Source organism: Apteryx rowi, unplaced genomic scaffold (genome assembly GCF_003343035.1).
Source record: "Apteryx rowi isolate R43461 unplaced genomic scaffold, aptRow1 scaffold_177, whole genome shotgun sequence".
Taxonomy (NCBI): Eukaryota; Metazoa; Chordata; class Aves; order Apterygiformes; family Apterygidae; genus Apteryx; species Apteryx rowi.
Window position 1 is genome coordinate 799,449 of NW_020448052.1, and position 23,821 is coordinate 823,269.

A 23,821-nucleotide genomic window follows, 5' to 3' on the forward strand; every position below is an offset into this window, starting at 1 on the left:
TTAAATGATGGAATTGCCAGAGTTAGGAGGAAGGAGGTTCAGTTCTTTGGTTTGTTGTGGGTGCTTAAGAATTCTTTGGCTAGTACTAACAGAGCATGGTCTGCTGATGAACTGGTACCTAGTACCTGCTCTGAAATATCCTTTTATGCACTTTAACAAATTTGAATTATGTTTTACAAGACTAATGTTAAGAAAAGTTGATCTCAAAAGGTTCCAAGTGTACAGAGGTAAGCTTGAAATCTGGTGGGTGTGGGTTTTCTTAGCAAGGCTGATTTGAGACATAGGGGTATATGCTATCTTTTAGAGGATATTTGTGCACACCTTTATAGTCCAATTCATAACAAATTCCTTAAAAATCATGTGAATACCGAAAGCAAGTTCTTAATTAAAATATATTTTAAAGTGGTGTTATAACTTAAAAAAGGTGTATTGCACCAGCGCAAGGCATTGTGTTCATTATGATCCCAGTGAGAAAGGCACTCAGACTCCGTAAGGCATTGATTAAAATACTCTTTATTGGAGCTAACCCAAGAAGGAGAAAGAGGATAGACAGTCGTGCGTCCCTTCAGATGCTGCGAGTTGGGCAGCCCTGGATGGACCTCCAGCCAGGGCACGGCACGCGGTGCGGATCTTGTCTGCAGAGAGGTTCACCGGCAGTTTGGTCTTCAGAGCTCTCATAGGGTTTTCTTAGAAGAAAGTGATGCTATTCATCCTTTCTACTGTGAAGCACAAGGATGTTCACAGAGAACTTGATGCTTTGCTTTAAGCTAAAGACAAGGACGTGCCTGTGGTGTAACCAGCAGTAGCAAGCGGGAGCTGCCTGCGGTCTCCGCTGTTAGGAGGACTCGCTCGTGAAGGTTATCAGTGAACAATCCTCAATGCACTGAGAAGGTTTTGTTTTTTTAAAACCATGTCTGTCCATTACTGCATTTTTGTTTCTATTTGGCTTATTTCTGCTGAAATTTTCTTAGTGTTATGAGGGGATATTTATGCTGTCAAATTAGGCATAGGGTTGACAGATGTTCCCTCTGTGCTGTGTTTCTGTTTTCCTTTTAAGAACACGAGAGATTTTGATGATTTAGAGAAAGAGGTTTTGATTATAAATAGTTGCATTGCTTAGTCGGCTTGAGGACAGCAAACGGATGAGCAGTAACAAGAAAAGGGCTTGAAATGTTTGTAAAAAAGGGTTGCAGGGATGCATATTTATTTATCTTTATAACTATGTGTTCCTGTATCTTTCATTTCTTCAGCTTTTGATATAATGACGCAAATATATATAGATGAGTCTCAATCCAGTTAAATGTTTTTTTTTTAAAATGAGGAAGAAAGACTCTTTCCATGGCCATTCAGGTTTAAGTAGATCTGAATGCCAAATAAGAGTCTCCACTAGAAATTAATAATATTCCCAGCTGCAAGTCTGTGGTAATGTATAATTGGTTCTAAAATATAATTTGCTTAAAACGATAGCATCTAGGATAAAAAACAATTTTTAAATAGTAAAACACTTCTGGAGCAGGTTTACTTAACCACGCATTCATCCCTAATTAACTTGGCGATATCAATACATTTACACATATACAACTATTTTTTCACAAGACTTACAGTTTCTATGTTACAGTCTATTTTCATAGCTTCCAAACTAGTTTCTTCTCCAAAAACAGGAAGGAGTTATTTAAAAAAACCCAAACCCCATAAACTTTCAATTCCTTTCAATCACAGTTTGATCTACTATCTTTATGTTGAGAAATGATTGTCGTCCCCCCCCCCCAAGACTTGGATTAACCAAATAAGCATATCATGAATTTCCTGCCACTCCAGGATAAAATAAAAAGACTATTTCAGTAAAGGGCTTTATCTGTCAGTAGCTTCTGGTCATGACATATTACTTTTCATCTATTTCATAGGAACATAATGTTGTCACATGAGTGGCCTGCTGTATATCTTTCAATATTCATGAAATAGGATGCCACTCTTCAAACATTTAAAATATTACTTCAGTAATGAAGTTTTTAGGTTAAAACTTTCTCACCGTATGAAATGACAGATCAGTCGCATTTTGGTGTTATCCTTGGCATGTTTGTTCTTTTGTTACATTGGCAGTTTTTTATTTGCTTGTAGTAACTGGGCTTAAATACATGTTAAAGCAGTAGGCGGTTCTTCCATTTCAAAGCTTTTTAGAAATACCCAGTGCACAGTTGTGTAGACACTGTTATAGTTGTGTTGACTCTGTTAAAAAACTTTTCCAAAGTGGAAAACAGAATACTTGTGACACCTTCTAGGAAGTTCTAGTTCGCTTGTGTTCCCACGAGCAAGACGTTTCTAAGAGGCTGTGATTTTAGATGCACCTAATGTCTGCTTAAATTTCCAAAGTGTGTTTAAGGTTCAATGATCCATCACTACATGTCAGTTTTATTCTTATTTATCAGTGAAATAGATTAAGATGTGGCAAAAATTGTATTTCTAGCTTTATTTTTGCCTGTAAGCAATTAGTATAACTGCCAAATCTCTCAAATTCTTGTGTGTATTAGAAACTGGATTATATTATGGACTTTGGAGAAAGGCAGTTCCTGCAATATATAGTGCGCAATTTTTTTTTAAAATGGAAAGAAAAAAATTGGAAACATTAATTTACATGATGGGCCTGCATAATTTAATCTTTCAGTTTTAATTTTGTAAGTGAAGCAAATGTCTCAGAATAAAGCTGTAAAATAATATCTACAAAATAAAGCACGAAGCTCTTATCAAAAGAAATTCATTTAGTTAACATAATGATATAATTATCTAGGTAATCAGATGATCCTTTTCACAACCATGCATTTTGGTTTGTTTTAAAGCAATAAAAATCTTTGTACATACTGAATTGGTTTTCAAGTGTATGTCAGATTTTTCTTGGTTTTTGAAAAACTCATGTTTTAATTAAACATCCCCTTGAAGAGCTTTCTCAGTAGTGAATTTTCAGATTTGAAGATGTGAAATTGTCTTCACAAATATATTTTTTCTATGCCTGTGAATCAGCCGTAACTGAGAAAGATGAAATTGCCCATATGTTTTAACTTTGTTTATGTAATAGTATTTCTCATATAGTCAGTATAATCTTGAATAGATTCGCAGAAGAGTGTTTGCAGAACTCCTAAAGATGTTTTCCAAGATACAGGAAATAACTGTATGAAGCTAAACTCATTACCTTCTGGAATTACACAAACTTTAAGTTAGTGGCAACATTTCCTTTTAAAAGGAAACATGATGTGTGTGGTTGATATTCTATTAATGTTTTGTGGTTAATACATCCTAAGATTTGGAATCAAGCATCCATTCTCATCTGAGAATGATGATCAACAAGAGGGATTATTTTTTACTATGCAAGAAATCTCTCTTAGCTTTATTTTAAGTCTTGCATAAAATATTTTAATGGTTATGCTTTTTAATTTATTAGCAAAATATATATAACTTATATTGCGTATTTTCAGGTACTCATGTCATGGAAGGCTCTGGACGAATGCTGGTAACTGCTGTGGGTGTGAATTCTCAGACAGGCATCATCTTTACTCTGTTAGGTGCTGGAGGAGAAGAAGAAGAAAAGAAAGATAAGAAAGGTAAATTTCATAACACATACGGATGCTCCCAGGCAAGCTCTTGGCCTTCGTATAGCCAAAGCTCTCCCCAATTCTTTGCAAATAAATACGATTCTAAAAACTTTCTTTTTTGTATACGTTTTTGTCATTACACGTCACACAGGAAAAAGCAAAATCTGTTAACCAATAATATACATTGGATAACAAGAAGTTTTTCCAGTGTGAAGTTGCAGACTCTCAGTACATAACCAAATGCATGGGAATACCTGGGTGTATGCCTGTTGCCATGTCTTTTACATAAATCCACAGTCACCTAGAATTTGCTAAAGTTTTGCTCTCGTGCATTTACATCTATGTAATATCTTTTTCTGAAACTCAGCCATAGAAATAACATCTTTCTTTGAACTTCAAAAATAAATTGAGGATAAGCTTTTTGGTTTTTTTAAAACTAAATCATTTAATGTCAGTGACAGACGTTATAAGAACAGAATATATGTAAAGGCATTTTAATTTCTTCAGGTGGAGAGGTCAGACTAAGACTAGTAAAAGAAAATAAAGTAAGTAGCAAGAAATGGTAACAGACTGTTTAACTTTGATATCAGCTATCGGTTAATGAAATTAAGAAGTCTCTCTAGCCTTTCACCTCGTCATAGAGTGATGTTGTCAGCATTTGCTAATTTATGGGTTGCACACTAAGCAGAAATGTGCTTTAATGTGTGTCCTTCCTAGTTTTTGTTCACACAGTCTTTTTGTAATTTGTTCAAGTCTACTTTCAAAATGTTTCCTCTCAGTAAGAAGGTTTGTTCTAAGAATATTTATCCTTCAGTCATATTTAAGGACAAATTAACATAATTTTTTAGACATTCCCACTCTTTTTAATGGCTTTTGCTATTAATAAAAAGAGTAAGTATAGCTTTACTGAAGATTTTACTATCTATCAGACAGTGTAATTCCATTTATTTGTCTTTTTCATTCTTTTTATTTGAAGTTGCAGATGGGGAGGCTGGATTCAAAAGGTTTTCATGACCTAAAATTTCCATTTATTAACGTATGCCCCTTAACTGTTTATCAAAACAAAGTTTAAGTGGTTGCACTTGACTCTGTGTTTCTATGAGAAAAATCCCTGTTTCCGTGATGAATGATTTTACGAAATGTTTACCATTTCATTTCTGCACAGAAATGTACAATACCTGCTAGGCATGATAAGTTCTAGGAGCATTAGAGAGAGAAAGACTGAGACTTCCCAAGGTAAAACATCTTTCATGTCAGACTAGTTTGAACCATGTCTTAGGGTCTAACCTTGCTGTCGCTGAAAGAGGCACTGCTGCGCCGTGCCCTCTCGAGAGCCGGCAGCGTCTCTCTTGGCACTGTGCGAGGACACTGTAGGAGGGAAGTAGAAACTTCGGCATCTGCTTGCAAGTAGCAGCTCTCTGCCGTAAGGTCCTGCGCTCACGTGGCTTGCCCTTCTCTGTATTTTGTTTTGCTCAGGACACTGGTAATTCTCTCGTGCTTCCTTGTGGATAGCCTTGAAAGACAGGGAAAAACAAAGCTGAGGTAGCAGGGTAACGGAGTGCGCTATATTCATAAATTAATAGCCAGAGACGGACGTTCCTTAAAGGTGTGTAAGAATTTTGTATAGCAGACACTAAATCTGATTGGATATAGCTACAACACCGAGCAAATTCTTTAAAATCTTCTAGTGTTTCTAGCTGCCTTGTGCTAGCGCAGAAGAGTGCCCGGGCAGAGCTGGCCCAAACTCCTGCAGTGTGCTCTCCTATAGCAGCCTGCAATCCTCTCAAACCCTACCAAGCGCCAGTGTTTGTGTGTCAGTCTTGGGGGGCGTATGCCTTTATCGCTCATTAACGTTTTGTAAAAATCGTCATACAGGTATGAAACAGGAGGATGGACATCAGCTTCCAGGTAGAGTAAGAATTCTGGCAGATCAAATGAAAGGCTAAGGCATTGCGCTAGCAAGCTGTGGTGCAAATCAGGGTGGAACTAATGATTAATATAATTGTCTTTGAATTCGTGCAGTTAAATTAAAGGATAATTTCAAATTGACAGGATTCAAGACACTTGCATGTTTGTTCTCGGCAAACATTTAAGTGTTTATGCATTATTGCTGTTGCAAAGCTTAATGTTAAGCTTGAATGCTCAGTTATTCTCCAGAAGTAAATTATACTCTTAAATATTGAAATGCGCTATTTGCTATTAGCAGTTCATGCTGTGCTGGTTAGTATGGGTATCCAACTGGAATGAAAATAAGCATGAGTAACTACAACAGCATAACTTATTACTATTGCAGTAATCAAATTTGCAATTGAAATTTTCATAAATGCACTTATATAAGGTGCATTTTTTAATTTTGTACAGTTTATCTTCTTCTCCCAATTTACCATTTGTAAACAAAACATGACCCTTTTTCTGGAATAACAAACCAGTACAGTGTGAAACAGTCTCTGTGGGTCAAGTAGCAAGGAAGTTCATGAGTCTCAGACTTCGTTATCAGACTTCTGTGCTCTGCAGTGCACAATCAACCAAGAGAAACAGGGTAAAACTCATTTTATCTAGTATTTGTAGAGATTAATTTTCTGTACTTTAGCATAAAAAATAAAGTTAAAACAATAAAAAACCTTTGAAGAGTTTTCCATCTTCCCGTCAGGGAAGAAATATTTGCTTGACCTTTAATACAGGGATAATTGCTGAAAACAAAAAGAGAATTACATTTTCTGTTATTTTTTCATTGTATCACAAAATATAGGCAATTGCACAAAGTCTCTAATTCAGACTCTAAATAACTCATTTTTCTCCACAAGACTAAATTTGCTAAGATTCTGTATTTCTTCTGTTTCCTCAAATTTCAACATAGGATACTGAAGAATTTACTGTTTCTATTTAAATCAATGTGCATATTAGGCTATTGCAGGACACATACTGAGCCCATTTTAGACTGAGGTGTGACGGCAATAATAAATGGTAATATGCAACATTACATAAAATATAAAATATGTAATGTTGCATATGCCATTTAGTATGCTGCATATTTTAAAATTACTGACACGCTCCATAAATGCATTTACTCAAGGGAAATTTCAACCATTTTAATATTTGCCTAACTCTTTCAATTAAAGCAACTAAAATCAGCATAAAGGAGCAAAGGAATGTACATAGTGCTGTGTACAGTCAATTCTCACCAACTCTGTTAACTTTGTTAAATGTCTTTCATGTTTATTTATTTATTGATTTATTTTTATTCCATGTATGAGTTCTTGCCTTACTTTGTAACACCTTGTAATGACATTTTGTTTCTGAAAGTTATGTTGATTAATTTAAAACAAATCTATTTTGGAGAAGACAAAGCCATAGTATTCCATAAATGTTTTTGTTTTTGTCATGTGAATTTGTTCATATTATTATTATTATTATTTATTGTTTTTTATCCATTATTACTCAGTAGATTCTTCCCATCCCTCCTCCCACCCTCCTTCAGCTACAGATGGTGCAGCAGGTGCAAATGCCACTGATAATGCAAATGCCAGCTTAGTCAATGGTACGTCAAGAACACCTAGCTTGTTTTGTTTGATGGATTTCTCTCCTGACTGTGTAAGATTCCTTCTTCCTCTTATGAACGGCACAGATGATGTATGTGCATGTGTTTACCCTTCTGAGAGCTCCTATTCCATAAACTGTACAGTAGCTTATAAGAGATGCCACAAAGATGCTGCAACTTATTTACTTTATTGACGAGGAATTAAGCCTGGGAGAGGAACTAGTAGGAACTATGATCTATTTGCCATTAATAAAAATTACAGTTAAAAGGAACAGTTAAATAAGTAAGAGTGTTTTCAAAACTTCTGAGTTGCTGTTACATAAAGTTTTGGTGTAAAACACTTCTTTACGTGTTTATCAGCATAGATTTGAAGAACGCTGTAATAAAAGGATTATATCTTCTTTTCTTCTAATGTGGCGCTCTCATAAGTATTCATATAGTCTTCATGTACTTTTGAGAAATAGTGCTGGGGTCAGGAATCTGCCTCAGTTTCACCGTGAAATGCTTTAGGAATAACTTTTGCTACTTTGAGCACCTTTTTGTTAAGAGACTGAAAAGTGAAGTTTGTGGATTCTTGTGCGCACCCTTAGATAGTGATCGTCTCATGAGCTGTAGCATTTCCAAAAAAAAAAAAAGAAAGAAAAAGGAAAATACTCTAGTCCATTTTGACTCTTCATACAGCTTCTTGACCCCACTTCTTAGCATGCTAATATTTCAGTATCTCTTCTGATAGTCTAATTCCAGTTTTAAATGGAATGGATTGCTGTTAGCCCAGGCATTAGAACAGCTGTATTTTTTTTTGATAATCAAATACATTAGTTTTTATCTGCCATAGAAACCTTTCCCTTTTGTACAGCACCAGTGACACTGACAGAAGTAATTCTATTTTTCATTATGTTGGTGGTAGAATCTTCTTCCATGCAGGTCAGCAGTTGTTGTGTTATGCATGTAAAACTACAGGTTCTGACATAGCAATAACAAGCAGTAAGCAAATGCTAAGATTTACAAGTGTGGTACCTTATTTGAAACAATGACATAGGAAAACCTTTGAGCTTATTTTTAAATAACTGAATTATGGTTTGAAAGAAAAACAACCAGGTTTAAAACTTTTCTTCTGTACATTATAAGTTTGCTGGAAAATTAGCATTGCCAATCCATGCACCTCACTGCGTGGCAGATTTTTTAGTAAAGCAAAGGAATGTTTTTTTGTTGTTGTTGGGTTTTTTTAACCAAACTGGCTGAAACAGGAAGAAAAAAAAGTTATCCTGGGGCACAAAATTTCATAATCAAGACTGGATAAGTTTGGTAGACAAGTTCTTGAAAACACCAGGTCCTGCACACAGACCTTTACAGTGTCATCAAATCTTGATGGACATGAAGGAGGACTGCAAAATTTCTCCTTTTCCAGACATGCCAGAAAGTTAGGAAAAGATATTAATCCTTCCTACAAGCCCTGTCTTTCTCTTATCCCTAGATCATCCTGGTTGCAGCACCACTACTTCAGATTCCTTAGAGACCAACAGCCATGAAATTAATGAGGACTATTTCCTTCTCCCTTCCTTATGCTTTGTAGTTCTACTCCCTTGTTTTTTAATACAAACATATGCATACGCGACAGTCGTACCAGATAGCCTTCTACAGTCCCACAGGAGACTGAGGTATTTCATGAAGTCTCCGTTGTGCAAGGTGCTGAGTACTAAGTTAAAGCATCTGCTCAAGTGCTTTGTTGGATCAGAACCATTGCTCAGCACGGCGCCGAGATGAGTCCTAAGTAATTCTTGCCTAGTCGCTCTGTTAGTAGTTTTTAGTTGTCTGGTAAATGTCTGCTCCATTTGGTCTTACTGCTTGAACTTGATATGGAAGTGGAGTTCCAAGGGATATTAAATCAAGGTTTTATATCGAGGAAGTATGTGCTTTTTCCATTTTCTTCTGTCCCGTCATAAACAGTAGTTACTGTCCCCATTTATCTCAGAGTTATAGTGAACGAGACATATATACTCTGTTCTGCTTAGTGCCCAAAGTGTGGAAGGCAATTGTAGTGCCACTAAATGTGTGTTTTGCTTTTAACTTCTCTTCTGAGATGAGGCAGTTGAATTAATTCTGCATATCTTTGACCAACATGAATGGGAAATACTTTCTACAATTCCACTTATCTGATAGTGTGTTCAGAGGTGAACCAGGACCTGGCAAGTGAAGCTAGATCTGAGCGCTCTGAAATTGTCTGGGAAATTGCCAGAGTCTGGTTTCTGTTTGTATTATGCGTTTTTTCTAGTCAGCAGTGATGATGTAGCTACTTAAATATAGCTATATTTTGGGGGGTTGAGGGGACAAAGGAAGGAAAAAATTAAGTTCTAAAGCAAGAAAATCAAGTTCTTGTGGTTCTTATTTTTTCAGTCTGGATGAAATGATATTTTTCATTCATGTATGAGGATTTTCCCTAAGATGTGACTGAAAACAAGCATAATGTGTAATTCCTCTCAGGAGAAAGTACCTTAAAATAAGAGAAATTACTATATGCTTCGATGTGTACTTAGCACAGGAAATGCTATTGTTAGTTGAAAATCAACACATTATAATTGCAGACAAATTATTACTCACTTCTCAGCTACGAGAATACAGCTGACAAAAATATCTTTTATTTTCAAGAGTGATATAGTCATATAGGTTTGCGACATACCTTATTGCTTGTGACCTGTTGTGTAAGAAGGAGCTTTGAAAAGGTTGGTTGGGTTCTAGTAGTTAATAGCTGGAAATAGATAATACTTTGGTGTTTCTCTTCATTCAAAAATATAGACAATTGATGTGTCCAGTTTTTAAAAGCTTACAAGTTCAGCCTGGGATTAAAGCAGAAAATTTTGCAGAAAGGTAGTAATTCACGAAGAACCCTTTTATCCTAAAGTAATGCTTTTAGAAAAGGTAAATTATTTTAAAGAGAATATGGGCAGCAGCAGTCGCTGCACGTTTGGGAAGCACATTTACCCTAATTTTGATTTCCTTGGAGAACAGGTTTATGAGTGGCTGGATTCTCATTGTCCAGCAGAGCCCGGCCTTTTTCCTAAATCAGGATTTCCTTGGGATTTGGGGGGGTTGGGGGGGGGGAGGTGTATTTCTCATGTGGAAATACCATACTAGACTGAGAGTTAAAATATTTTAGATCTACTGTTAACTCTGTCAGTTTTGGCATATATAAGTTAGTGTTCAATTCCTAGGAAGCAGTTTGCAGTTTTAGTATATTTTAATATATTTCCGGAGTTGTAGGTGATTCAGTGAATGTCTAGAAGAACTATGGAAAACTTCCGATTTGATGCGGAGGAATCGGATTTATTCGTTTGTCGTTAACCTGGGTTTGACTACGGCGTTGCATCTGAGAGCACGCTGCACGAGCGAATTCCTCGCGGTTCGCTTCAGATATGTTTGGTGCCGCTTTCCCCCCCCGTGCACAGATTTGCCGCGTGCTTCTGCGCTTACTAGCTGTAGATGCAGCTGCCCTGGCCTGGAGACAGCTTCAGCTCGTTTCCACCGCGAGGCGAGGCGTTCGGGAAAAGCTCCAGGGTGCTTTAGCTGTGTGAGGCGCAGCGGAACGCGCCTGGTTTAGGCTTTGTGACAAAGGCCGGTTGCCAGCAGTTCCTCCAGCGAGCAGAGGGCTCTTCGCGCCCGCCCCCGGGTTTGGTTATCGTGTCTCCTGGCCTCCTCGAAAGGGTTGGGGGGGAAGGGGAGTCTCTCTTGTGAAGCTTTTTTGAAGTAATAGCTGGTTTTGTGGTAGGAGCTCTGGCAGTAGTGGTGCCCTGGCTATGTTCCAAGCAAAGATACATACATTTTAGTTAAGTAGAGGCAACATGCAAAACATTTTGTCTTCAAATTCGTACCTCAAAACTTACAAAGCCACTACAGAGTACCAGCCATCTCATGAGCCTCTATATTCTTTTCTAAACCTCCCAACTTTTATCCTTGCTTAGAAAAGTGGAAGAAATAAATTTAGGTGAATTCCCCCAGATTTCAAGCCCCCAAACTGTCCCTTTTACTTGGTTATTTCCAAAAAAGAAGTTTGCAAAAGTTATGTAAAAATAGCTTATATTATTGAATAATTCTATATTAAAATTAATATTAAATTTTAATAATAATTAATATTAACATTTAATAATTCCTTTAAAAAGAGTAAAATCTTTTACCTCCCTTTACATTATTCTTTTCTTTGTCATAATTGTCTATGCTGTATTACTCTGTGTAAGTAACTGGATTATACATAGTGTGATGAACACCCCCATACCCTGAAACATTAACCTAAATACAGTAGCTACTGAGGTTAAGAAAATATTTCTCAAATAAGTATATTTATATTGTTGTTAATAGTGATTGTCCATTCACATGCTGGTTATTTTTATGTAGCAAAGGTAGATGAATTAGTGTAACTCATTATGACAATTATTATGCTCCTATTACACAGCAGATATATAGATATATAGTTAGATAAGGTATTTTGTCTTGCACAGAACAGTGTATTTTGTTTTCACCAGTTATGAAAAATGTAAAGTGTTCTTTTGTTGAAGAATCTTTAGTTTTACTGTTTTAAGGTTTTGAATTGTATTCTGAAAAAGGAACAGACTACATCTGCTCTAAATTAGTATGTTCAGTCTCTTAAAGAAGGCTTTCTCCTTTAGCTAGAAATCAGAATCGCTAGAAATGTTTTATTTCCTCCACTAACTATATTAAAAGCCATTCTAAGAAAAATAGCCATTAAGCAGATATCAAGTTCAACTATGAACTGTTTTGTTACCATAATTTTTAGATTAAATAAAAATTTTTGAGCAAATTTCACTGTGAAAATGAACTTGTTTTTGTTCAGGTTGGTAGATGCATGTCTCATGGAAAAACATAAGCCTTTGGAAGATAAATATCCCCTTTTTTACAATCACATGATATCCAAAGTGGGAGTAGGGTTAAAAATATAGACAAGCAGTTGATGCCAAATGGTTTACTTCAGCGTACTTTAATAATCCTTCTGAATACTGAGATCATCAATATGTAGCAAAACATCCTTTCCCTTACCGCAGTTGTGCGCTTCTGAATTTCTCAGCGGCTGTAGCCTGTTGGTATGGGATGAAATGAACTGGTGATGCACTTACAACTAATTTGGCCATTTTTGTTCTGTTAAAAAGAACTAAATATTTAGTGATCTCCAAATTACAGAAAATACAAACAGCTAGGAAGTAGATCTTAGCCTTTCAGGTTTGCTTCTATGTATTCATGGCATAGAGTGAAAAATTAACACCTCTGTTGAAGCATGATTTCTGGTTTTTTGTTGTGCGTGTCAGCACCAGCTGTACTATCATAGGAAGCCTAAAGAGCAGGACTTAACTGCTGTCTTTTTTTATAAAACCTAATGATACATTTCTTATTAGTATGTGTCAAAAATCCTGTAAAAATATTTTAACCATTCATTTTTCTTAGCATAATTTTTCTTTTGGGCGTTAGAAACAACCACTGAAAGAGAATGCCTGCCACTGTGCATACAATGCTTATAAAATTCAAATGTTCTTTTCCGTAAGATAAATGCTTATACCACGGTAAGAGATTCGCAAGGCGTCTCACCTCCAAGTTTTGAATACAGTTGAAATGCTTTATTAGTTATTCTGAATACCAAAGTTTTTTACACTCTACTTAGTATTTTGCCATTTCCATATCATACACACTTTCAAATTTTATATTATCAGTTTAAAAAAAATCAAATAATGAGTTTGATAGGGTAAGACTAAATGTAGCTAAAATAGTAAATTTAAAATTACAGATGCACATGGCAAATCTTTAGGAGAAATCTGAATATAGAATGAACACTCAGCACTCCTATTTACAGCAGTAACTTGCTAAATAATATAACCTTTATATAATTGGAAGACGTAATTTTAAAATCATGTCTGACTTATAGTTTTATTTTATTACATTTATGTATATTATTATTTATATTTTGTCTTATTTTACTAAAATAAATTTAATTCGGGAATGCATTAAGAAAGTCATGCTCTATACTGGTGTTTTATTAAATCCTAGTTGCCTGAAATTTCAGTTCAGGATTATTGTTCAAATTCTACTTTACTGGATTTTTTTTTTTTTTTTAGCTTCACCCTCTTAACTTATGCAATTTACTCAAAAATATGCACCATTATTTAGTATTTTACCTGTTAAAACACTGAGCTTGACTGCAGTTTCTTGAATGTGTCTGACTAAGTTGTCCACACTTCTGAGTAAATATATGGTAACAATGGCTACTGGTCATAAATAAATATCTGTAACATGCTCATTACTTTTGTCTGCCCTTTTTATTTAAATTTCCATTGTCATGTTCTGTCTTGGGTGATGACTGTTTACTGTCTGTTGTCTGTTGAAATTTTCCATCATATAGGCAAAATGCAGGATGGGAATATGGAGAACAGCCAGAACAAAGGTAATCTTCTTTCATATTAAGCAGGTTGTGGATTTTATTTTTAGCATGTAGCTAGATTCTGTTAAAAAATAAAATGACAATTTGTGATTTTTGCCTATGTGTCAAAATGTCTCTATTGTTCAAACAGAATGTTAAAAAAAAAAAAGCTCTAAGAAAGAAATTGTAATTTATAGAATTCTAAGCTGTAAGAATTTTAGGAGAGGAAAAGATCAATGTTTCAGATAAGCCATTTGTAGATGAGGCTTTCATGTCATGCAGCTCATTTTGAATTCATTTTTCTTGTGCAAGTTGCTATGGATTGTGCATATGCTGTGTATTGTTAGTGAACTTCCAGTCCCATTTTTGATATGTCGTGTCATCTATGGCATTTAATGGCATTGTATAGAAATATTTTTATTTGCAGAAGATAAAGCAATAACAAAAGGAATTTTTAATGCAAAGAGGTTATTTAGCAATTGAAAAGCATATTATAAGGATGAATAATAGGAAGATTAAACAATGTTAGGTATTTCTTATTTAATGTATAATCTCAGGAAGAAATTGAAATAACTATTTCACTTCCTCTGAAGTGAGTCTTGATTCCCTTTTCGTTATGTGATGCACCAGCTATTGTGATTTTTTTAGACTGTGTCAAATAAGTAAATTAATAAACTATAACTTTCTCTCTTCTCAGATAATTTTAAAGATTTTGCAGGTGATGGATCAGAAACTGATAAACTCAGATAAACTCAGTTGTTTATGGTACAGAACTATTAAATAAAAGGATACTATGTGAATAAGTTTTAAGGTTAGGCAGACCAATTTGATTTCCAGATTAAATAAGCATAGCTTTATAAAAACTGTTCATGAATGTGAAAACTGAGCAGATCTGTTTCATTTCATTCTGTTTAATTTGTCTCTGTTCTATACAAAACAGACACATACACATATATACACTGGAATGTCATTGCTTTTAAAAAAAAGATATTTTTCTCTTTGATACTAAAATAAACTTTCCTCATATGAAAGCATTCTTGCAGGAAAGGATGGTTTAACCTTTAAATTACGTTTGTTTTTTATGGAGAGCGATGGTATCTTCATCTGACCTGATGGTTAATTTACTTGAGCACTGAATGCTGCGAAAGCATTTCAGGTCTGGTATTGTCCGGAAGAGTGGTTCTCAAAGTGTGGTCCTCTGGTCACGGAGGTCCCATGAGGTCAAGAGAAGTGGTGCATGGTTCATCTGTTGAACCACATTGCCTTTAAAATGGTTTCAATAAAAATGTTATTTTAAGGGTGCATTCTATGAGAAATACCAAAATTTAGGGAGATACAGACATTAAATTTGCTGAAAATTTTTAGAGCTGCTAGTCTAGAAAATCCCGCAGTACTAATGTACTGCTACTTGTTAAGTAATTTGCCAGACATTAAAGGTGATATATATGTGTATATGTATACTACAGAAAGCCATTGGTAGTAAAAAAAAAGAATTAACAAGTTTACGTGGCACTTGGCGAAAGGCACGTTATGTGCCCCCGCACGTAGGGTGCACACGTAGATTTGAACCCCACGGGGCCCCACGTGGGCGTCTGTCCATGGTGGGAGCGACGCGTGATTCTGTGCGTAGCTACCCTCATCTGTGTTGCAAGCAGCCCTCGAATGGGTGTTGCTAGCCGAACACGGTAAGTATGAACGCTGGGAGAAGAAGAACGAGGATGAGTTTTGGAGTAACGCTTTTGTTCTGCATTCTTAGCCAAGCAGCAGGATGGGGCTGCTGCCATGGAGATGCAGCCGCTGAAGAGCGCGGAAGGGGGAGAGGGAGATGACAAGGACAAGAAGAAAGCCAACATGCACAAGAAGGAGAAATCTGTCCTCCAGGGAAAGCTGACCAAGCTGGCAGTCCAGATAGGCAAAGCAGGTACGGCTGGATAACTGTCCAGAGAGCAATATGTTACACTAGGAGCAAACAGTTCTAAAACAAATAATTCTGAAAAAAAAGTGCTTTATTACAAGAATGTTTAGAAATAGGTCATCATAGTACTGTTCTGAAGATAGTACGTGGTACTGAAGGTCTTTTATCTTCTAAAACTCAGCTTGGAGAAACTTTGATTGTAATGAATGTTGGAATCAAAATGAAATGTAACTTCTCAGAGTTGATATTCCCAAGTATAGTAATTACATGATATTTAATTTTTTCTCCCCTTAGAACTTAGTACACACATCCAGAAACTTCAATATCTTCTCAAAGTGTCACTCACATAGTGTTGTCCTTTTATGGATTCTCAAATCCTGCTATTCTTTCTTTAATCACCATGTTCATGCCTTCTATCCAAATATGACACCCTTCAACTTGTAACTTAATTTAAAAATGAAAAAAAAAAGAGTAGTTAAATCTATGATGCATGATGGGACTGTGTAAAGTTTGACTAGAACCAAGAGGGACCTTGAAAGCACCCTTCATCTGAGTTTCAGCAGTATCTCTTGGTATGGATTTGAATAACTTCCAGGTTGGTTATATCACCTGTACTTGATTTCAAAATCAAGATCACTTACTTGGTGATCTGATTTTGTTTGGGTTTCTTTTTCCCATTCCGTATTGTCATCTTAATTACTTTTAATCTTCTATATGTTTGTAATTCACCCAATGAGATGTTTATCCCTGAACATTTTTTTCTCAGGGTAAAAATTCCAGTTAGTTATCATATGGTAAACTCTGAATACTAGATCTGTTCAGTCCACCCAATCTGAATAAACATTTTGTCTAGTTTTTCAAAGAGTAGCTTTCTGAAAGTGTGACTAAGAATGAATATGGAGGAGAAATCAAAGTATCTCTTAAATATTTCAGTCACAGAAATACAATGCTTTATCCCCCATTTTCATTTAAACTTTATCGGTCACTCAGTTGTAGTTTATTAACCCCAGTTAGATCATACAACCCACTAATCTGTATTTGCTACTTACCAAAAATAGGACCAAAAAGCATTACATCATGTTATTTACTGGCTATTAATAAATAGTCTGTTGGCTATTGTATCCAGTAACATCTGTTCCCTACCATTATCAGTTGCCCTTGTTCTTCAACATATAGGTAGAAAGTTAAGATCTTTTGTAACAATGTAATCTTTAATTTCATTTTTCTAATAGTATTAAAGAGATCTTAATCCCTATCCAGATCCTTGGTTGGGGCCCTACAACAGATTCCTAACTTTACACCCATTGATCTCCTTTATCTTTTTTTATCAGACTTATTTTTACCCCTACTATTCCTTCTCTTTCCTTTTTAGTTGATTGGACTCAGTTGGTCACATAATCCCATGATGCCATTTCTTTTTGCCTGAATGGTGTATGACGCTCAGAATCTATGCTTATCATTTCTTTACTGTCCAATTTCATGCTTTGCCCGGTTTCATATTCCTCAAGCTTCTTTTTTGTTACTTTCTGTACAACAGTATGCATGGACATAAAAATACTTCATTTCTCACCATCATTAATTTCTCAGATTAAGTACACTTTTACATTGCCTGCTCACTGTTATGTCCATTGATATTATGGAAGGCATGTGGCTGCCTTCTAACCATACTCTGCCAAGAAATATTAATTAAAATAATAGATTGCTGCCTCATTTGGTTTTACTTTGTCATTGGTGAATGTATGGGGATATCTGTGTTGCGATGAAGATTCACCTGTGTAAAATTTCAGTGGATTTTCCTATATCCTCTTGCATTTACTGGTCTCCCTGACTCATCCCATTCCAGCCAACCTTAGCATCCTTCAGTTTACCAATTTTTTTTAAACTTCAGCCCAGACACGAAATTCACAGCATCCCTCTTCTATTGGATGATCTCATTAGAGAAAAATGAATTTATTCTGAAACGCAGGCTTAACCTTTTCATAGAAGCCTGCCAAAGAACAGTAAGTAATCACAGCAAGGCAAAATATATGTTCTAATGGAAACCACTATTCGTCACTTGAACCCAGAAACAAAATTCTGGAGGGAGAACGTTATCTTGGCAAAGTCTGTGTCATTGAAAAAGCATGTTTCGTGCCCTGGATCTTTTCTGAATTCTGTGAAACATTTATTAGTCTCTCTTCCGTAATACTGTCAGTGTTGTACCTCTCTTGGGCCACTCATCATAAAAACGTGCACTGTTTGCATACTTTCCCTTTGAAAAGGGAAAGCTTGAAAACACGAGCATTTATCAAATTGTCAGGAATAAAAATTAAATAACTGTTTTGTGGGCAAATTCTGCAATATTGCCTTATCACTGTATACAACCAGATTCCTCGGTAGGGCTTTTCTAAAATATTTTACATAGGAAGATTAGCTACAGGAGATTCTTTTTTTCGAGCCTGTTAAGAAAAGCTTATTTAAAAAGAAAGATGAAGAAATAACTTGGTGTTTAAATATGTAGAGACTAGTAATTTGTAAAAGGCAGATAATAAAAGGATAGATAAATGTTGTATTAGGCAAAGTACTGCACTAAGCTTGAAAAACTTGTATTAAACTAGAATGAGTGAAAATTTTTAAAAAGGCAATAAGGCAGTGCTTAAAAATTAATGCAGTACCATGCAGGTGTCCTGCAGAATTCAGTGCTCTCTTATTCATTGGACTTTTTCATTTGAATGTATGTTTGTTTTAAGTGTATTTATAGTAATATGCTTTTTCTACATTATAGAATTCATCATTATTGGTAGTGGTGGTAATGAACAATTTCATATAGACTAGGAAAATAACTTCATATCAAATTCAAGTGTAGCTTTCAAATTGCATGTGCTTTTAGTTGTTTGTGTTTTGCTTCATAGTAATTGATTATTTCTATTTTCAGGTTTGGTGATGTCTGCCATCACTGTAATCATTTTGGTACTGTATTTTGCCATTGACACCTTTGTGGTCAACAAGAAACAATGGTTGCCTGAGTGCACGCCTGTCTATGTTCAGTATTTTGTTAAATTCTTCATTATTGGTGTTACGGTGCTTGTGGTTGCTGTTCCTGAGGGACTTCCACTTGCCGTCACTATTTCTCTTGCTTATTCTGTAAAGGTAAGTAACATTAAAAGTAATCATCAGTGAAAAATCCTTTTCAGTTGAGTTTGTTAATAACTCCTTCAGATTTTATCGGGTTTCAGGAAAGTTGGCCTGTAAATCAATGTGATCAAAAAGTTAGTGAAACTCTAATGTACAACTTTGCTTGATATTGAGAGTATTTCTAACCGAAATGCTCAATACATATGCATGTTAATGCATATCTTTAAAACTACACAATGCAGACATATCAAAAGATAGAAATATGTACTTAGTTTGCACAGCTATCAGGAATGTATTCAGCAGGTTTTATTAAGTGAATAGGTACATTCTTCTTATATAGAATAACTTCTCATCTTAAAATTTGCTTGCGCAATAGTACAAAGTTTTGACGAGGATTTGTAGTCCTCAGGAACTTATTCCAGACCAATTAAAGTTTCACTAGAGCTTTTAGGTGCTTTTCATAAATGAAGTTACAGTTGTTTGTAGCCAAATTTAATTAAAAAATTAAAGAGGATTAAAATCCTGGAGTTGTAGGTTACTCCCTTATCTATCTAACAGTTTTCTCAGAATAATTTAGTTATCTAGTCAGATGCGTCTTCTATAAAATTTTCCTCTGAGCTTCTTAAAATAAAAAGTTTGTTTTTATGTAGCGTGTAAATAAATTAAAATAAGGGTATCATGAAGGAATAGCTTGATTTACATGTAGTCAAACATCATTACTATTAGAACAAAAGACCAGATGTTAAGTATGTGACTTTGTTAATAAAAATTGCTGCTGCTTTTTAAATATTTTCCCATTCTTCTTATGTTCTTCACCCAACACATGCAGCAAACTGTAATACTCCATTGCCTATGACTGGTGATATTGTGCCCTTTGAGTATAAGATATTGTTCCAATCCTTGCCGTTCTAGCTGTTTCTTAAAATGCATACATACTGCAAAAACAAAGTAACTGCATCAGTTTATCAAAGGGAAAATTATTTCAGGGATGGTCACTACTTGGTTGTCTGTAACTAGAGTTTGATTATTGGCCTGGAGCATCAGAGTTGTGGCTTAGTGAGTATTACATTATAATGAACAAGGCTAAATATAAGCATTTTTGCTTTTGCTAACTGATGTTTAAATCTGTCAAAGCAGATCTTGAAGGTTTTCTCCTCTGCTTTTTCTCAGAAAATGATGAAAGATAACAATCTGGTCCGCCACTTAGACGCCTGTGAAACTATGGGTAATGCTACAGCCATCTGCTCCGACAAAACAGGGACACTGACGACCAATCGGATGACAGTCGTGCAAGCCTACGTGGGCGATGTCCACTACAAAGAGATCCCGGACCCCGATTCTGTCCCCGCCAAAACCCTTGATTTGCTGGTTAATGCAATTGCTATCAACAGTGCTTATACTACAAAAATTCTGGTAAGTAGGCTTTTTCTGTCAATAAAATGAAACATGGCAGAAGGAGGTGCTTTTTTCTTTTTTTTTTTAATTCTGTGACGTCCTGTTGCTGTTCATGAGTTGTTAATTACCACTGAGGTCCTCAAAATGAGAGCAGATGCTACAGAAGTTACATATTTTATTTGTTTCTTTAAGAATAGAGATGTTCTTATATGTACAAGGCCACGTTATATTTTAAAAGATCTTGCTATTGTTAGATTGATATGGTCCAGTCTGCATAGAGGTAACTGCTCACACGACTAGTTTTCACTGAGACTTCATATGTGCAAAATTATTTTTGCATGACTAAGGCTCTGCAATTAGTTCTTGAATAAGACTAATTGGATTGGTTGGATCAGTGAGATTAATGGTCTTTATTCATTCCAGGTTCAAGTGAATTACCTCCAGAAGTATTTTATTCCCTCTGTAAAGGAGGACAAAATGGGAAAGCCATGTTTGCTTGTGGCATTAGATTCTTCTATACAGAGCTGATTAAAGGGCCCAAAACTTTTGCATTTCCAATAGATTTGTTCTTTGAAAGGTCAAGTTTATTCTTAATATCATGGACCATATGCAATTTTTAGCTTATGAATCTATGTATTGTCCTTTTTATAGATTTATACTGAGCTGCATAACATGGTCAATGCATGCACTTTACATTGTTTTAAAAGCAGTTTTTCAAAACACGACCACAAAAATCTGTTGGTGAAATACTAATGAGCACATTCATTTCTTTTTATTCTCAGTATGATTTTTGTAACTCTGTAGATATGTGGATATCAGTAGCAAGCAGTTTTGGGAAGAAGACTCTAGAGAAACCTGGCACAGATGTGCCAAGTGTTCTTTGCTAAATGCGACAAAGGCGTTTGGAAACGAACGCTCTTGAGGATAGTCACGTTGTTTAGCCAGAGTTAATACCTGAAGCCAAGGCACAACTTAGGCGGCCTTCAAGGTGTTGTCTGTGCTGCGGTGCAGCCGCTCTGCTCTTCTAATGCAGAGCGCCCTGGAAACGCGAGCACGGGGAGCCCGAGCCCTCCGGAGGCAGCTCTCTGCGCGGAGCGCAACAGGGAGCCGCGCGCCGCCTCCGGCACCTCCTGCTGCCTGCCAGCCGCAGGCTGGTTCCCAGCCGAGTCCTGGGTCTTGATCTGCCTTTCTCCTGTGGCCTGACTAGGTCAAAATCAGCCAGGTTTGCTGGAATGAAGGACGGACCTTCTCTTCTCAGGTAGTTCAGTGTAAATGTTGGGTAAACTCAGTGTGGATATTTTATGGCAGTGGCTTTTACAAAAATAATGGCCGGAATGTTTTGCTCTTGCTGGAAAAGCCATGCTTTTATCGATCAGTGCAGCAGTTGCTTGCTGCTGGGGACGGGATCACATCTTTTATGTTATTGTCATATCATTGCAGCCTCAGGAGGGCTAGGTACTTAGTCCTGTAGGAAGCAAAGTAGACTCAGACTCTGCCTCAACACACAGGCTGAGATTAAAATGAGATAAAACAGGCAAGGTGGGATGCAGGATAACAGCTGTATAAATTTGTGCTTGCACAACCATGACAGTGGTGGTGCTAGTTACAGGCATCGGTCCTTGGCATCACTGTGGAGCTAGGCTTTCGGAGGGATTTGCGGGAATGTCACCAGTGCTGACGGTTTTCCTTATTCCTGCGGCGCAACGTGACAAAGGACGTGCCGCTTAGTTGGTGTTTAAGCCGGGAGTGACTGGCAGAGCAAGAGTCCATGTCCACTGCACTTCAATTGTTTTATATTTTACTGTTGTTCGTTTTGAATGTTTGAGGTTGAGCACATTAACAAAACATTTCTGTTCAACTTCCGTAGCAGCGTAGCCTCCCAGAATCTCAGAACAGTTTTAGGTTTTGAGTAAGGCATGGGAGGACATCAGACCGCTTTCAGAAGAGATGTACCTGTAGTATTGGATAAGTTTAATGTTCCCTCTTTCTCTTGGGCGATAGATTCATTTGACTGGAAAATTTTGGGGCAATAATAGTTCAAAAATTTCGCTTTGGACTCAGTACAATTTTGATTTTTTTTACTGTGGTTCGACCTCATTGCTTCTTATTGAAATGAATTATGCATGCCTGTTAGAGAGTCGCTCTTTCACGATTTCAGTTCTATTTTAGTTCTCTGTAAAACTGATAAATTGGTGAAATCCTCTGGAAATCACCTTTGTTCTGGAGGCTTAACATAACTGTTTGAACTGATCTGTGTAATATTAATGGTGATTATTTAGCTGTTACAACAGCATCATAAGGTCAAGCCTTGCAATATGGACCTTATGAAGAAAAATACCACCTTTATCAGAAGAGTTAATTTTGTTCATTGATTATCGTTGTAACAGTCTTAAGTTAGAAGGTATTGTTCCACAGCCCTCGTTAATTCTAGATCATAAATGAATTCACTAAAAAGTGCATAAGGGAGTTATTTCCTGGTTGAAGTGTACAGAATTATTTTTCTGGCTGCTAACAGTGAAGGCATTCTTGTGCACTCATTCTTAGAGAATATTTAATCAAATTGTGAATGTTAGCTCAAACCCAAGGGCATATAAGTGGTAGGTCACAAAGATTGAATTTTACATATTCTATTATTAGTTATCTAGTTATGCGTACACTGCAAATTGCACTTTGTATGAACTTATGTTCAGAGTGATCACATATGGGACCATAAAATTAGTCAAGATGCTCTGCTGAATGAGAAATGTTCCCTCTTGCATTATCTTTTGATTAAAGGGCAATTGAACCATTGATAAAAATATAAAAAGAAAATAATATAACTGCTTGGGATAAAAATATGAATTTCCCTGAGAAATTAAACTCAAATTATTCCAGCTGAACAACAGAGTCATTAAATCTAGCGCTTTGTAATGTTTTCCAAGGATGAAGCATTGGGTGAGCTGATTTAGCACTCCATTAGCTTCAGAGCAACTTTAATGCTGCTTTTATGCTGTGTTTGTGGAGCTGTTCTACAGAAAGCCTTTTCCCCCCAGTCTTAAAATTTTAGATAGCTTTCCCAAACAAGTAAAAATTACACTGCATACGCTTTTGCATGTAGCTGAGGAGGACTGTAAAACACCTCTTACTCTGAAAACAGAATTTGCATTTTCCAAATACTTTGATTGCACTTGGGGTGGAAGTACCTTGATGTTGAATATCATGGAGCAATAATGAAATAGAAACTCCAGATAGCAAAACTAGTGACTGACCTCTTCTATCGAACGGTTATTTGCATAATTCAGTCTTAATCAGAAAAGTATTTCTTCAAGTCTCCGGACAGCTGTCAGGAGGCATAGATGACGTACTTGCTGGATGGGTATAATATGCTGTTATTGAGAGGAGATCATACTTGAGTGATTTTCAGCACCAACTGAAGGACTCAGCTGTACCAGTTACTGTTAGGATCTAACACAGGTATTTCATTTGGTACTTGATAGGAGCCTAGGGAGCAATAGAGCTACCTGTGCCTGTCTTAGGTGAATATCTGGATCTGCATCAGGAGGACTGTTTTCCATTTTGATTATTCAGTTCTGAGGATCTGGAGTATCATTTACTGCATTTGCACAGTACGGAGCACAATGCAGGGGCACTTGAACTGAGGATCTGGAAAGGAAAAAAAAGAGAGATCTCACAGAAAAGTGCAAAACATTCGCTCTCTTCCACACCCTTCTGCCAAAATTCGAAATGAAGTAAACACACATTAGTCTATATGCTAGTCAATACGTTAGCCTACTAATGAATGTGTCCACCTTGTAAAGCTTTTTGAACAGGAAGGGCTCTATGAGACAAAGCAAAAAGGGGCAGATGAAGCAAAAAAAAAA

At 36.2% G+C, this 23,821-nt stretch overlaps 1 protein-coding gene across 4 annotated transcripts in view; it reads left to right on the forward strand.

Annotated features, from left to right (window-relative positions):
* Nucleotides 1–23,821, forward strand: part of ATP2B2 (ATPase plasma membrane Ca2+ transporting 2) — a 180,197-nt gene that overhangs the window by 84,158 nt on the left and 72,218 nt on the right. Inside the window, exons 5-11 of one of the 4 annotated variants that reach the window (XM_026061168.1) lie at nt 3,468–3,593; nt 5,460–5,492; nt 7,063–7,122; nt 13,520–13,561; nt 15,294–15,458; nt 18,367–18,581; nt 19,737–19,979. In XM_026061168.1, coding sequence (XP_025916953.1) covers nt 3,468–3,593; nt 5,460–5,492; nt 7,063–7,122; nt 13,520–13,561; nt 15,294–15,458; nt 18,367–18,581; nt 19,737–19,979 — 884 coding nt within the window. Of the gene's footprint in view, nt 1–3,467; nt 3,594–5,105; nt 5,121–5,459; nt 5,493–7,062; nt 7,123–13,519; nt 13,562–15,293; nt 15,459–18,366; nt 18,582–19,736; nt 19,980–23,821 lie in introns of all 4 variants that reach the window. The other 3 variants (XM_026061170.1, XM_026061169.1, XM_026061171.1) reach the window with 3 other exon arrangements.